We start from the raw sequence: 13,271 nt of genomic DNA on the forward strand, positions 1-13,271 counted from the left end.
TCAACATCCAAAATCCAAGAGAGCATTTTAATTCCCTGGATCATACTGATCTCAAGGCAGCAGTCCTTGTAAAAAGAAGTTACAGAAACTGATTTCAGCACCAATAAAATAGTCAAGGTAGAATTCAGTGGAGGAGAGAACACGATTTCTCACAGATCCAATCTTCTGGAAATTATGGTAATTAGCTATTTGCAACAAGAATAATCAGTGTCATTTTTAAGCAATTCAGTATCTTGCCTCTCTTTTAATAATTTTCCCTTTTCTCTCTCCCATCCATGTTATTTAAAAGTAGTAATATTCTGTCAGGACTGTCCTTCATACATCTGCTGATGTAAATTTTGATCCATGAAAGCTTATGTGATAATATATCTGTTAAGATTCCAAAGCATCACAAGATGTTTTGGTCTCTACTGCAAATGTGGAACCTAGTCATCCCTCTAGAAATCATTTACTTCTTATGTTATTATTATATTTCTTTGTTACTGTAACTCACCTCTGAAGACTGGGCAAACTGCACCGGTCTCTATCACTGATGACCTGCAGCAGGACTTGGATTGTAGAAGCATGACCTCAACTTTTTGGGTCAATGGGCATATTTGCAATTTCCAAAACCTACCACATGTATCCTCACAAAAAAATGACAAATATGGGTTGGAATGTCTATTCACAAAATAGCTGTTATGGAAAGCATAACTGATCACAAGAGGGTAATCTGTGAGGCTAAAATGTTGCCTTCTCAGAAAACTTAGGAAAATAGGAGAGCTAAAGTTTCTTATTTCTGATATATTTGAACCTCAAATAAAAATTTCAAAATCAAAACCAAAATTTCAGTTCACAGCAGGTGATGCTTGGGGAAACACATACATACAAGCAAATCCCTATACCTACATACACACACATGCACAAACCCAAAAGCAAAAATTGACCCCCAAAACATGTACCACATACTGTATATACACAGAAAAAACACACTGATATGGGATGCACTTACACACATAGCCTAGGATGTGGGGGTAAACACATTGAGACAGCACATTCCCTTCATGGTAAATTCCCCCCCTAAGAGTCTCCCCAACACCTTCATCTCCAAAACCTCGCTATCATCCAAACTGTGCATTATCCCATTCATTGTATAGACAGGTTGGCACATAGATTCATGGAAATAAGGGACTAGAGGTTGATACTTTACTGCAAGCGAAAGAATGGGAGGAACAGGAGCGACAGCAAATAACAAGAAAAGGATACCAGAGTCTCTGAGGGCATTCTAATACCCATCACCATTGTATCAGGGACCTCAGGATTAAGAAACCAGCCAGTCAATGGATCAGCTCAGTTAAACAGAGTACGGTACGGTGCTCCTTAATGCAACGTACTAATTTCAGTTAAGATCTCTAGACTACCAGGACAAATTTAGAACAGCCAACTGAATATGTTGCAGAACTAGCACCTTCATTGCTAACAGATTTATTGTGCCATAAGTCTGTGTGGACTGGAGTTCACCTCACCAGATGTCATTTTTGAAGAAAGATTCTGGCAATCATCTTGAAAAGAGAAAATAGACCCACTTATAAAAAGAGAAAGCAAGACTACCTAGGAAGGAAATGTTTCTCTTGGGAATCACTGTATACATGTGCCCCCTTTTTATTGAAAACCTTTTGTGCAAATTGTATTTGAAATCTTAGCCTCCCTTCATTACTGGCAGAGTGAGGAATTCCTTAGATAACTATGGGGGAGAGGCTTAGCAGCACCCACATCTATTCAGAAGAAAGGCTTATTCATAGGCAAACATATAATTTGTGCCTTTCTATCTAATTTTAAAATCCCCCTTCAAGCAAATAATTGAGGATTCTGGCGAAAAAGTTTTGTATCTCCCACAGCAGCCTATTAGAATGGGGAAGGGGGGGGCAATATAGAGTGAAAAAACTGGTGGCCCCAACAAATCTGGCATACAAATTTCAGGTGACATGAGGCCTGCATTAAAAAACAAAAACAAAACAAAACCACCAAAAGCCATAATACAGAAGATGTCAGGCCCAGTCCAAGAACAACGAGGCAGTCCAATCCAGTATAGTTCCTTTATTAGCTTGCACCTCATGGACAGAATCTCGCCAGACTAAACCTAAGCTAAAGCAACTAGTGGCTATACCCCATGTGACTCTAGGGAGGGGCCAGTCTCAGCTTCTTCACCTTCTCACGGTGCTGCGGGCTGAAGAAGCACTTGCTCAGGAATGCTCCCCCTCCCTCCTGATAACCTTGATCCTCCATTCCAGTACCCTCCTCGCACATGCCTTCCACTACAGAAGGTCCCCTACATATGAACTTTCAAGCTGCAAACTTCGGCCAATACAAACAAGATGGACCCGGAAGTTGGAGCTGGAAGTTGGGCTGGAAGTCAGGAGAAAGCACGCTGAAAACTAATTCTTTCCCACCATCTCCTGACTTCTTGCGCTGACTTCCGGTCCTGATTTCTCGCATGGTCGGTTGTGTTTGGTGTGTGGCAACTGCAAATTGCTTAACTGCTTAACTGCAAATGTCTGCAATTAAGCGCAAGAGTCCTGAAGAGGAGGGTGGTAGTGCGAAGAAGCGGCAATCCATTACGATGCTCACGAAGATGGAGATATTGAAGAAAATGCGGGGGGGGAGAAGATGGCGAATATGGCACGTTCCTATGGCATGAATTGTTCCATAATCGGAACAATCATTAAGAACAAAGACAAGATCATGGAACATGTGAAAAGTTCAGTGCCTATGCAATCCACAATAATATGCAAGAGGAGAGAAAAAGTAATGGAAGAGATGGAGGAGCTGCTTGGCATGTGGATTGAAGATCAGCATCAGCAACATGTGCCGCTTAGCCTAATGATGATCTAGGAGAAAGCTAAGAGCTTATTCCATGACTTACAACAGAAGGCTGGTGAAGGTGCTGCTGAAGAGGCATTTGCTGCAAGCCATGGGTGGTTCCACCACTTTAAGGCTTGTATGAATCTTCATAACATGAAAGTCAGTGGTGAGGCAGCAAGTGCAGACGAGGCTACAGCCAAGGAGTTCCCAGAAACCCTCAAGGAGATCATTGAGGAAGATAGTTATTCGCCCCAGCAAATATTCAGTGTGGATGAAACGGGGCTTTATTGGAAGAAAATGCTGGACAGAATGTACATCAGCAAGGAGAAGACCATGCCAGGCTTCAAAGCTGTGAAGGATGGGCTAACTGTGCTGCTAAGTGGCAACACTTCTGGTGACCTGAGCCTAAAACTATTTACTAGTCTACCACTCTGAGAACCGGCAAGCTCTCAAAAACATCTCAAAAAGCTCACTTCCTGTTGTGTGGAAGGCTAACAAGAAAGCTTGGGTCATCCTTGTCATCTTTGAGGACTGGTTTTTCCACCATTTCATCCTGGAATTGGAGAGGTACTGCCACGTGAAAAACGCTGAGTTCAAGATTCTGTTGATATTGGATAATGCCCTGGGTCATCCTCCTTACCCGGACAATTTCCATCCAAATGTGAAGGTTGCATATCTGCCTCCCAACATCACCTCCCTCCTGCAGCCGATGGACCAGGGAGTGATAGCTACCTTCAAAAAATACTATCATCGGCACACATTTAGGCAGGCGGTCCAGGCAACCGAAGTGGACTCACAGATGACCTTGTGCTAGTTTTGGAAGTCCTACGACATCTACAAGGCCATCAAGAACATTGATGCAGCCTGGCATGAGGTTACCCCTGCGAACATGAATGGGGTGTGGAAACGTCTGTGCCCTCAGTTCGTTCAAGACTCTCGCGGGCTTGAGGTGGCAGAAAGGGAGTCACAGGCTGTTATCAGCAACTTGGTTGCCCTCAGCAAGGAACTTCAGCTTGACCTGGAGGAGAGGGACTGCTAGCTGCACAAACAGAGGACCTCTCCAATGAAGACCTCACGGAGTTGGAGGAGCAGCAAAAACAAGAGGAAGAGGAAGAGATCGAACCACCAAAGCAGTTCTAGACCAAGCTGATGGTGGAGGGTTCAGCTTGAGAAAGCGCTATCACTGTTTGAGATGCAGGACCCTAACATGGAGCGCTTCACCAAAATGTCTGCAGCTGTCCATGATGCAATCCACTGCTACAGCATCATTTATGAGAAGAGGAAGACCCTCACCCAAAGTTCACTGGACCACTTTTTCAGGAAGGTGGGAAAAAGCACAGAGGATGAGCCTACGCCATCTCCGCGAATGCCTACACCATTGCTGCAAGCGCGCATGCAAGCGCTGCAAGTGCCTACATCAATGCTGCTGCATATGCAAGGTACGAACTGCGCATGTTTTTTTTGCTTGTTGGACTTACGAACAAAACGGACTTACAGACAGCCTCTCAGAACGTAACCCCTTTGTAAGTAGGGGACTGTCTGTATTGGAAGACAGTGACATAACGGTAGTATGTGGGATTGAGATTTTTTTCTTCTATTTTAGGGAAATGAATTATTTTTCTTATTTTGTTTCTTGGGGTGAGAAATCTAAAAGAAGGCTTACAAAGAATTATTCCACCAAAACATGAAAAAAAATTATGTTGTTCCACTAGCATGACTCCAGAGGAGTCTGGAGCTACACAGGCCTATACATTACTCATCCCTACTTTAAAACACAGGCTTGACCCTATTGGGAACCAGTAGGTGATTTAGTATTGTATAACTTCCTAAAGGAATATGTTCCTCTAGGGAGTTATATAAGATCTAATAGTTGTTTCCACCACAAATCTTTTTCCTGAAATGAATTTCTTCTATTTTAGTAATCTATATGGATAGATTCAGTCAGTGGTATAACACTTAGAAACAAGAATAAAATAATATCTATTATTCAATCAGCTAAGTTAGCATTTCTCTATATTGAATAAAGTAACAAGTTTGATGTTTGGATACAGACCTTAATTCTTCAGACAAGAGAGTCTTTTAGAAGATACTCAGGCTCAGCTTCGTAAGTATTTTTTACAATTAAATTTGCTGAGGGTAACAACTCAATTTCCAGAGATTATTCTCCAACCTGATCTAGCTACTTCAGCTAACCAGTTAAGGTTATTCTTCAGTTAATACCTGTTCAATCATTCAGTTGCTTCTGGTTTTTCATGGACATCCTTTCCCCAGGACTGTCTTTCAGTAATTTCGTCAGGCCTAGCCCAAGGAACTCCAAGAGACAATGCAAAATCAGTCCAGCAATGTTTATTAGCTACAACCTCTAGCAAGAATCTTCCCAGACTGAAACCCCAGTTCCCAAGTAATGCCAGCCACAACATTGTGAATTCCTCAGGGAGGTGCCAGTCTCATCCTCTTATCTCTCCCTTGCGCCTCAGGAGATGAAAGAAAATGTTTTTCTCCCTGAGTCTGGCCTTCATAATTCCATCACAAATTTATACATATATACAGTGCATTCGGAAAGTATTCAGGCCCTCTTCACTTTTTTCAATTTTGTTATGTTGCAGCCTGATATAATCGTTCAAATTCATTTTTTTTCTCATTACACACACACATATATGTAATTTTTTTATTAAGAATGTTGATTATAATAGTAAAATCTAATACAAACTAAACTTAAAGAAAAGAGAATAGAGAGAAGCAAAAAGTGCAAGGAAAAAGAAAGAAGAGAAAAGTGAGAATAACGAAAGAAAAAATATATTAAAAAGTGACTTCCAACCTTGTCACAAGTATAAACAAATTTAGGAACTCTTCACCCTCTCTAAAGTTACAAACATTATCTATTCATCCCATATCCCATTTTTGTCTATAAACAAATCCATAAAACATCATCTTTTCAGTCCTGTTGTCAGCAGAAAGTCCATAAAGGGTGGCCAGAAGTAACAGCGTATCTTGTTTTAACCTTGATCGAATAAACCAACCTTGTATTCCTTCCTTTTACTTCTAATAGTCTTAAGCTTTAGTTCATTCAAATATTGTCATAGGATTTGATTTCTCTTCATTTTTTTCTTTGCCCATCGCACAGAATGTATTTCCTTTTTACATTTCAAAGCTTCAGCCAGTTCCTTTTGTAGATCCAGTGAAACATCCTTTTCTAAATCATTCTCTTGATGTGTCAGTTGTAAAACCATTTTTGATACCATCTCTATCTTATCCAATAAAATTTGTTCTAAATCTGTCATTTCTTCAGTAACATCTTTTGGACATAGTCTATCCATAGAAGGAGACATTATTACTGACATTGTTGATATTGTGGCTACTATTTTCTGATTCCATTCTTCAAAGGTCTCCTTCAGTATTTTTACTGTTATAATGTTTTTCATCATCTTACAGGTCTCTATATCTTTCCTCTACCTAAAATGTTTAGTCCCATCTAGTGTCCAGTTTTTGAAATCATGAAACTATTTATCTATGTCTTGTACCCAAAACAGGATCTATTTCCCACAGGAAGCTGTTTGTACTTTATAAATTCTAAAATCTTATTGTAAGAGTTTCAATATTCCAATTTTATCTGGACCCTTAGTCTGTTTATAACTTTCTAAGATCAAAATCTTACTTAGCTTTTTGGTGTTTATTTCAGATTCTTTAAATTCTTAAGCTTATGATTAAAATTTTCTTTTGTTCAGGATTGAAGGCAGACTCACCTGGCATTTTCAAACTTGTCATTCTGAAGGTCTCCAACAGTTTAGAAGTAGTTAATGAGCAATTTCCAAAAGTGATTAGAAAGTGAGGTTTGCAAATTTAGTGTCTACTGCCATGGTTGTGAGCTAATCCCATCATCTCCTGGCTCTCAAACCCACAGAAAACTGCTGTCCTGCAGTCCCCTCACAAGAAGCAGCCATCCAGAGTACATGTGGGCGATCTCCCATCCTATTATTATTATTATTATTATTATTATTATTATTATTATTTCCAAGGAACTGGTCTACTCACAGGTTCCTTGGTCTTTGCTGCAATCGTTGGTTCCGCTTTTGCAGAGCCATCTTCAATTCACCCTATCTCCCTTGAAAGCCCCACTTTTTTGAGTTCTTAAGATCATGCTTATGATGGTATCTAGACACCTTGTCTTCTGTCAGACCCATGATGACTGCCTTCAATTTTTCAAAGCATTGGGATCTTCTCCAATGACTCCTTTTCATTTATATGTGCAAAATATTTCAACCTCAGCTTCATTATTACAGGTAGTCTTCGTTAAGCAATCACAAATGGGATCAGCAACTTGGTCATTAAGCAAAGTGGTCACTAAGTGAAACTGAGACTGTGCTTATGATCTTACTTCAGCTTTCCTTTGCTTTACAGACCTGTGAAGATCATAAATTCAAGGATTGGTCATAAAGTTACTCTTTCACCACTATCATAACTGCAAACAGTTGCTAAATGAGGCAGTTGTTAAACGAGGACTATCTGTAATGCTTCCAGTGAGCGGTCTGGTTTTACTTCATCTAGTTTTGAATGATTTGTTTTTCTTGCATTCCAAGGTATTCTTAGTAATTTTTCTCCCACACCACAGCAGAAAGGTATAGTTACAGTTACTTGAACCTGTGCCTTTGATGGCTAGAAGAAATGTAAGAGTAAGAACATACAGCTTCACATTAAGATGTCTTCCACCACAACCTCCCAATTCCCTCTCTTCTAGCTGATGTTTGAAGAACCTCTGGGAACCTCAGCTCTCCTATTTTATACCTGTTCCCTCAGGAATCCAGGTGAGAGTATCTAGTGCTTGGGGTTACTATTCTTTGAATGACAGCTTCCATTTTCCTAGGCATCACAAACCCTTTCCTTTCAGTGGCATCCATCTTTCACACAGAGGGTAAGCTTGAGAGAATCACAAGGTCACAACATAAAAAATCCATTTCTGATTTTGCCAGCATGCCAGTGACTTCCATTCAAACAGTTCAAGGAATTCAGTTCAGTTACAGTACTGCTAGATAAGCACATGAGACCATCATACAAGCCCTAGTGATAAACATGCTTTAACAGGGGGCAGCACTCTCTGGGGTTTGTCCTGAGACCTCAGCTGTTTTACTTAATCTGAAGGAAGCACTGTGAATGTATGCTGAGCATATAAGCTACACAAACAGCTTATGCACATCTTATCTACGTAGGAGCATTTTAAAGGGAGACCAAGGAGGAGATGCCTGGGCAGTCTCATTTAGGGAACCCCATCCACAATATCCAATACAATCAGGTGGATTGATATGTTTTTATTCAAGACAGCAAAGCAATTAAAATATCCCAGGTTTATCCATGATGTTACTGAGCTTTGGACTTCAGTGGACAAAAAGCAATGGAGGAAAAACATAAACTGACAGGGAGTACACCTTCAAGGAAGCAGTGGTAGGATGCTTGAATGAACATTCAACTCAGCCTGGGCTTCTCAGAAGATTTAAAGGACCTGCATCTGCAGCTTAGGGAGATCTTTCAAGCCAGAAGGTATACAGTATTTTCAAATAAGCTTGCATCCAAGACTATCCTTTCAGAAATCAAAGTTTAAAGAAATAAGTTGTTTGCATCAGGAAGATGCTTGGAAAACATTAACTTCTTTCATGGCACAATTAGGCTTCCAAGGCATACAGCACGCTCTCTGGAGTGCCTTTGCTGTCTGGCAACACAGATACAAATACCCTGCGGCATTTCCTAAGGTATTATGGTGTGGAGTCCTTGGGGTTCTCTGAGCTTGGTTCTTTTCTTGCAAACGTTTCATTACCCCGCTAGGTTTGCAAGAAAAGAACCAAGCTCAGAGAACCCCAAGGACTCCACAGTTCAACCCCGAGCTACACATATTCACCTCTAATGTATTACGCTGTGGAAAGGGATGCTGTAGAAGTTTTGCGAAAATATTAAACTGGGTCACCGCCGTCCCTGGACGGAAAGTGGAAAGCTGAAAGCGGGCCTTTAAGAGGACAAGCGTTCCTTCCATGGAGAAAAGATGGAACACAACATAACCCGGTTATGCCTCTCTCAAAGTGGGAAATGGAGGGTGAAAAAAAAAGCCAGACATAAAGCAAGTAAGTCAGGTACCGAATAATCAGCGATCCGCTCTGCATCCTCTCCCTAATCTCCAAGAACAGAGTAGCCTCCATGCAGGCAGCGGCTCCGACGCAGGGCCAGGCCGAGGGAAAGCAAGAAGGCTCGGAAGCGTGCAAGGAGCGCACCCACGTGGCTCGGAGAAAACGCAGTAAATTGGATCCCGGAAGCGCTTTGAGGTCCTCGGCGGAGAGGAGAAGCCCCGTCTCACACAGCGCCCTCTGCGAGAGAAGTCCCGGACTCAGCCGGGAAAAAAATAAAAAGCTCTACAGCTCTTTTAATCGTCGCGAAGATGCCCTCGGTCATACTGTGGCATCCTCTTACAGGAGATCGCGACTACTTAGATTACGAAAGAGGGTTGCGCATTAACAGGGTTTGTATCCCCTGCCGGGCCCGCTTGACATGATTGATGGATGTCTTTGCCCGCTGTCTCTCGCATCCCTCCTCCATGGTAGAATAAGCGGGAAGATTGATTTCTTTTCCCCGAAGAGCTTGCAGTCCAATCCTCTCTACGTTTACTCAGAAGTCAGTCTCTCTACAGCTTTAGTAGTTTGCAGTCCTGTGCTGAATTACCCAACGCCTTGCACCCAATTGCTTTCGGATCAGCGTGCAGCCGATTGTAAACTGTGGCTTCCTATGGCATGGCTACAAGCTTTACAGGTTGGGTTACATCCAAACAATGCTTATCTGATGTGGCTGTTTAGTACTACGGATATATACCCTATCCACGTTCAGAAGAGGGCGGCAGGGCTTTCGATTACGAGAAATTAAGGAGAAAGGAACGGATCTCAACAAATAACCGGTTTCATGATTTACGTGTTAGTTTCCAACCGAGAGGCATGCTCTAGCTGCAGAATACTCTGCAGGTCATGCGACGTAACCCTAGACTGGCCCGTAACGTGAGCACACATAGTCGCGCGGTGGGGACAATAGACTCCTCCTCGCGCGCAAGGCAGATCAATCCCAGCAGGGACTAGGCTAGCCTGCATCTCTCCCCGCTTGCATGGAAGTAGTAAGCCAGGCGGGAAACCACCTCAGCTCCAGGATACGCTGGGAAGTGGGGGGGGGGGGATCTCAGAAGGTGCAAACCCGCTTCTGGACCGCTGCTGCCTAGAAGAAAACGGCACGGAGCCGTCCCACCCGCCTCGAAGCGGGCTTTCTCTTTAAGGGGCTACCTGGAATCGCTGCCCGGCTCCACGCGAAGAAGCTGTGCTAATTCCGAGCGGCGGCAGGTGGCGTCATAACGTCAGGCGAGGCGGGGGGGGGGAGGAGGAAAGAAGGAAGCCGCTCGGCATGCTGGGAGCTGTCAGTGCCTCCGGGGGTTTCTGCGGCGCGGCTCTTCCGGCTCGGGGCGCCAAGGTAACCCTTTTCCTTCTCCTCTCTGGTCCTGCGGCCTCCTTCTTCCTCAAGCAATGGGGTTGGGCTGAGGGGGGAAAGGGTTCAGAGAGGGAGAAATGGGAATGGCGGTCGGCGAGGGCGGCATCCCTGTTTGGACCCCAGAGACTCAATGGGGTTTTCCCCCTTCCTCGGGGCGGCTGCAGAGATAGGTTGGCAGTAAACGCAGGGAGGAGGCGTAGCCAACGGAGACTTACTTGTTCTTGTTGGTTAATAAGGTGTACTTGAAACGAATTAAGTAATCCTTACATTTTTGTCTGCCATTCCTTTGCTTGGGAAATGTCGCCCTCCCTGCCGTTTATTGTTTTGATGAAGTGGGAATTTTTACATACTTTGGGGGTTATTTGCCTAAGGACTATCTGTGGGTTTTTATCTTATTTAAATTTAAAAGAGGAAAAGCCATCCTTTCATTTTTCATTTTAAATGTGTAAAGGGGTAGCTAATCCACTCTAAGGAATTTTGATTCTAGCGGCTGGGAATAAAGAAGCAGAAATTGGGGTGGTTATTTGAAATTGGTTTATGTATAATGTGATTTCCAGGATTGAGAGCGTGTATTATTTCTTTTAGTTTGCCAGTCAAATAGCAGTCCTAAAAGCGTGAGTAACAAACCCTGCTAAACATTGTGGGGCTTATTGTGATTAAATATGTGTAGTAGTGTACAAATATCTTTTCCATCATGTTCTCCATTACCTCTTCTTTACATTCAGCTTTCTGTGCCTTAAATGCAGTTTGTCTTTTGCCAATTATACATTCTATAATGCAGAGTTGCTTCATTTTTTGAAAGTCTGTTTGCACACAGGAAAGTTAACAAATCAATTTTTCCTCTACCCTCTTCATCCAACATCCATAGGAAATGGTTAATGTTAGAGTAGTTTTATTATATTTATTTATTTATTTGTGGTCACTGGAAAGAGGTTTAAAAGGCCCTATAAGCTTTGCCTCTTACTTAGGAGGTACTGTGGGAACCTAAAATATTTCTTTCACTGAAAAAAAGAGTAATTTTCATAGCACTATTTAATGTAAAAAAAAAATTAAATTTGTTCTTGCTTCTTAGAAAATATGCTTTGTATTCGGCCTTCATCTTTTCAATTTTTGCATATCTAGGTTTTTCTCAGTCAAAGAACGAGTAGTTTTTGATGATTACTTATGCCAGAACCTCCCTCTGTAAAGTTTTCAGGGAAGCTTCAGCCATTATTTAATGATGCAGGCTGAAATATTGATGTGGCTAATATAGTCAGAGGATGGACTTCAATTTAAAAAAAAGTGCTAAGAGAAGAGAAAATGTGTCTAGTGTACATGATGTAGAAATAGTAAACTATTGGGATGGAGTTGTATTGTAGTAAACTAGTGGAAGGAGTTGTATTGTGCAAGTAGAAGTCCTCTCATGAAAGATTTGGTGTAGTCTGTAGTATCCCCATTTTGGCTATTGTGTAGTGTGGGTGGGGCCAATATCTGTCTATCAATCACACAAGGAAAGGCATTGAAGAATAAAGAGAGGATCTATTGGGGCTTAGAAACATTCTTGGAAATTGCAAATAAGATGGAAGATGGAGCTTTACTTCAAAGCCTATCTGCTTTCCATTTATTAATGTACTGAAATCATTAAAAAAATAAAGTCAGGTGGGGCTGTGAGCTTGACAACCATCAGGGAGGGGGTGGCTATGGGCCCTACAAGTATTGTAGATAATCAGCATGTCATGGATCTAAAAATCTTTGAACAATTGTACCTTACAATGCAGTTCTTTGCATGGGAGGTCTCATTATTTTTGATGATACTTCCTGTTAAGCCAAGGGTGTGCACTGTTCAACCCTGTGTGCATAAAATGGAAACACTACATCAAAAATATTTTTTTTCATTATATCAATAGCATATTAAGTTTTTGCTGGTACAAGTAAGTAAATAAAACCTTGTCAATAGGCACTAAAGAATGATAGTGAAATCTACTACTGTAGAAATAAAATTCTGGATATTTATCTAAGAAATTATTTTAAAACCTTTGAACGTAAAATATATGCAAATGAATTATTCTGATTTACATTTAGGCAGGCTTGTTTAACTGAAAACTCTCAGAAGCCGTAACTGTTTTGATTTCTTAACTAGAACTGTTGAGATCTGAATATTATTATATTAGGTACCCACTTGATTAACATTTATCTCTTGTTCATGAAATGAACTAATAGAAATTAAGGAATTATAGTATTTAAATGTAAAACCTCACATGCAATTATACTATCAGAGATAGGATGTATTATTGAATAAAATGTGGAATGATGGGCTTGGCCCTTGATGAACCACAAATATCACATTGCAAAAATTGTTTGTGTCACCAAACAAAAGGCTAACCTCTCCCAACCCCTGGAGAGGAAAATGTAAGAGAATATGAGTTCTTAAAAGCTGTTTGTCAGTTCTGTCACAAGTTATAGGAGAACTGAACAAACCAACAGACCGAGTCAGGAAGGTTAAAAAAAAAAGGAAAACAGGAACTGGTTTCTAAGATGAAGGAAAATCAACATTTGGTTAATGTTTCACTGTTGGTAAATGGAACAAATATAATGGAAGAGAATATGTTGTGAGCCATTGTTGGGGCATGTTTTGCACATGGGCAAAAAGGCCAGGCACACAGCATTTTCTTCCCTGGTCTAGAAAAACAAGTGAAGCTTTTGGGATATGCATAATACAGTAGTTCTGTACTGCTTTTGTCTTAGCTTAGGCAGAGTATATGAGGTCCACAAAGGAGAATTCCAAGTGAACTGTCACGATGTCACAGTTAGGCTGTATTGTCTAGATACAAAGGAAAACACATCTGAGGTGATCAACTGAGTCACATAAGTATATCTGCTGCCTAAGGAGTGATAGAGGGAATGTGTACATTTGTATTGCTGTTGCACTGATGTTCTGCCATTTTGTA

General features: G+C 41.4%; 2 protein-coding genes across 10 annotated transcripts in view; one reads left to right on the forward strand and one right to left on the reverse strand.

Moving 5' to 3' along the window:
• Positions 1–10,241, reverse strand: part of UBE3D (ubiquitin protein ligase E3D) — a 90,099-nt gene extending 79,858 nt beyond the window's left edge. For 4 of the 7 annotated variants that reach the window (XM_088138045.1, XM_025164917.2, XM_025164918.2 and 1 more), the window contains exon 1: positions 8,962–9,491. In XM_088138045.1, coding sequence (XP_087994171.1) covers positions 8,962–9,023 — 62 coding nt within the window. In that variant the 5' untranslated portion in view covers positions 9,024–9,491. Of the gene's footprint in view, positions 1–8,961; positions 9,493–10,142 lie in introns of those variants that run through there. The other 3 variants (XM_088138052.1, XM_088138064.1, XM_088138061.1) reach the window with 3 other exon arrangements.
• A 15-nt stretch (positions 10,242–10,256) lies between these two features.
• DOP1A (DOP1 leucine zipper like protein A) overlaps positions 10,257–13,271 on the forward strand; it is a 75,654-nt gene continuing 72,639 nt past the window's right edge. Inside the window, exon 1 of one of the 3 annotated variants that reach the window (XM_088138085.1) lies at positions 10,257–10,326. The gene's annotated coding sequence lies outside the window, so the exon portion shown is untranslated. Of the gene's footprint in view, positions 10,327–10,373; positions 10,959–13,271 lie in introns of those variants that run through there. The other 2 variants (XM_088138078.1, XM_088138074.1) reach the window with 2 other exon arrangements.

This window comes from Python bivittatus, unplaced genomic scaffold (assembly GCF_059951505.1).
Source record: "Python bivittatus isolate LINGU-HERP-01145 unplaced genomic scaffold, Pbiv_v1 ctg000020_np1212, whole genome shotgun sequence".
NCBI lineage: Eukaryota > Metazoa > Chordata > Lepidosauria > Squamata > Pythonidae > Python > Python bivittatus.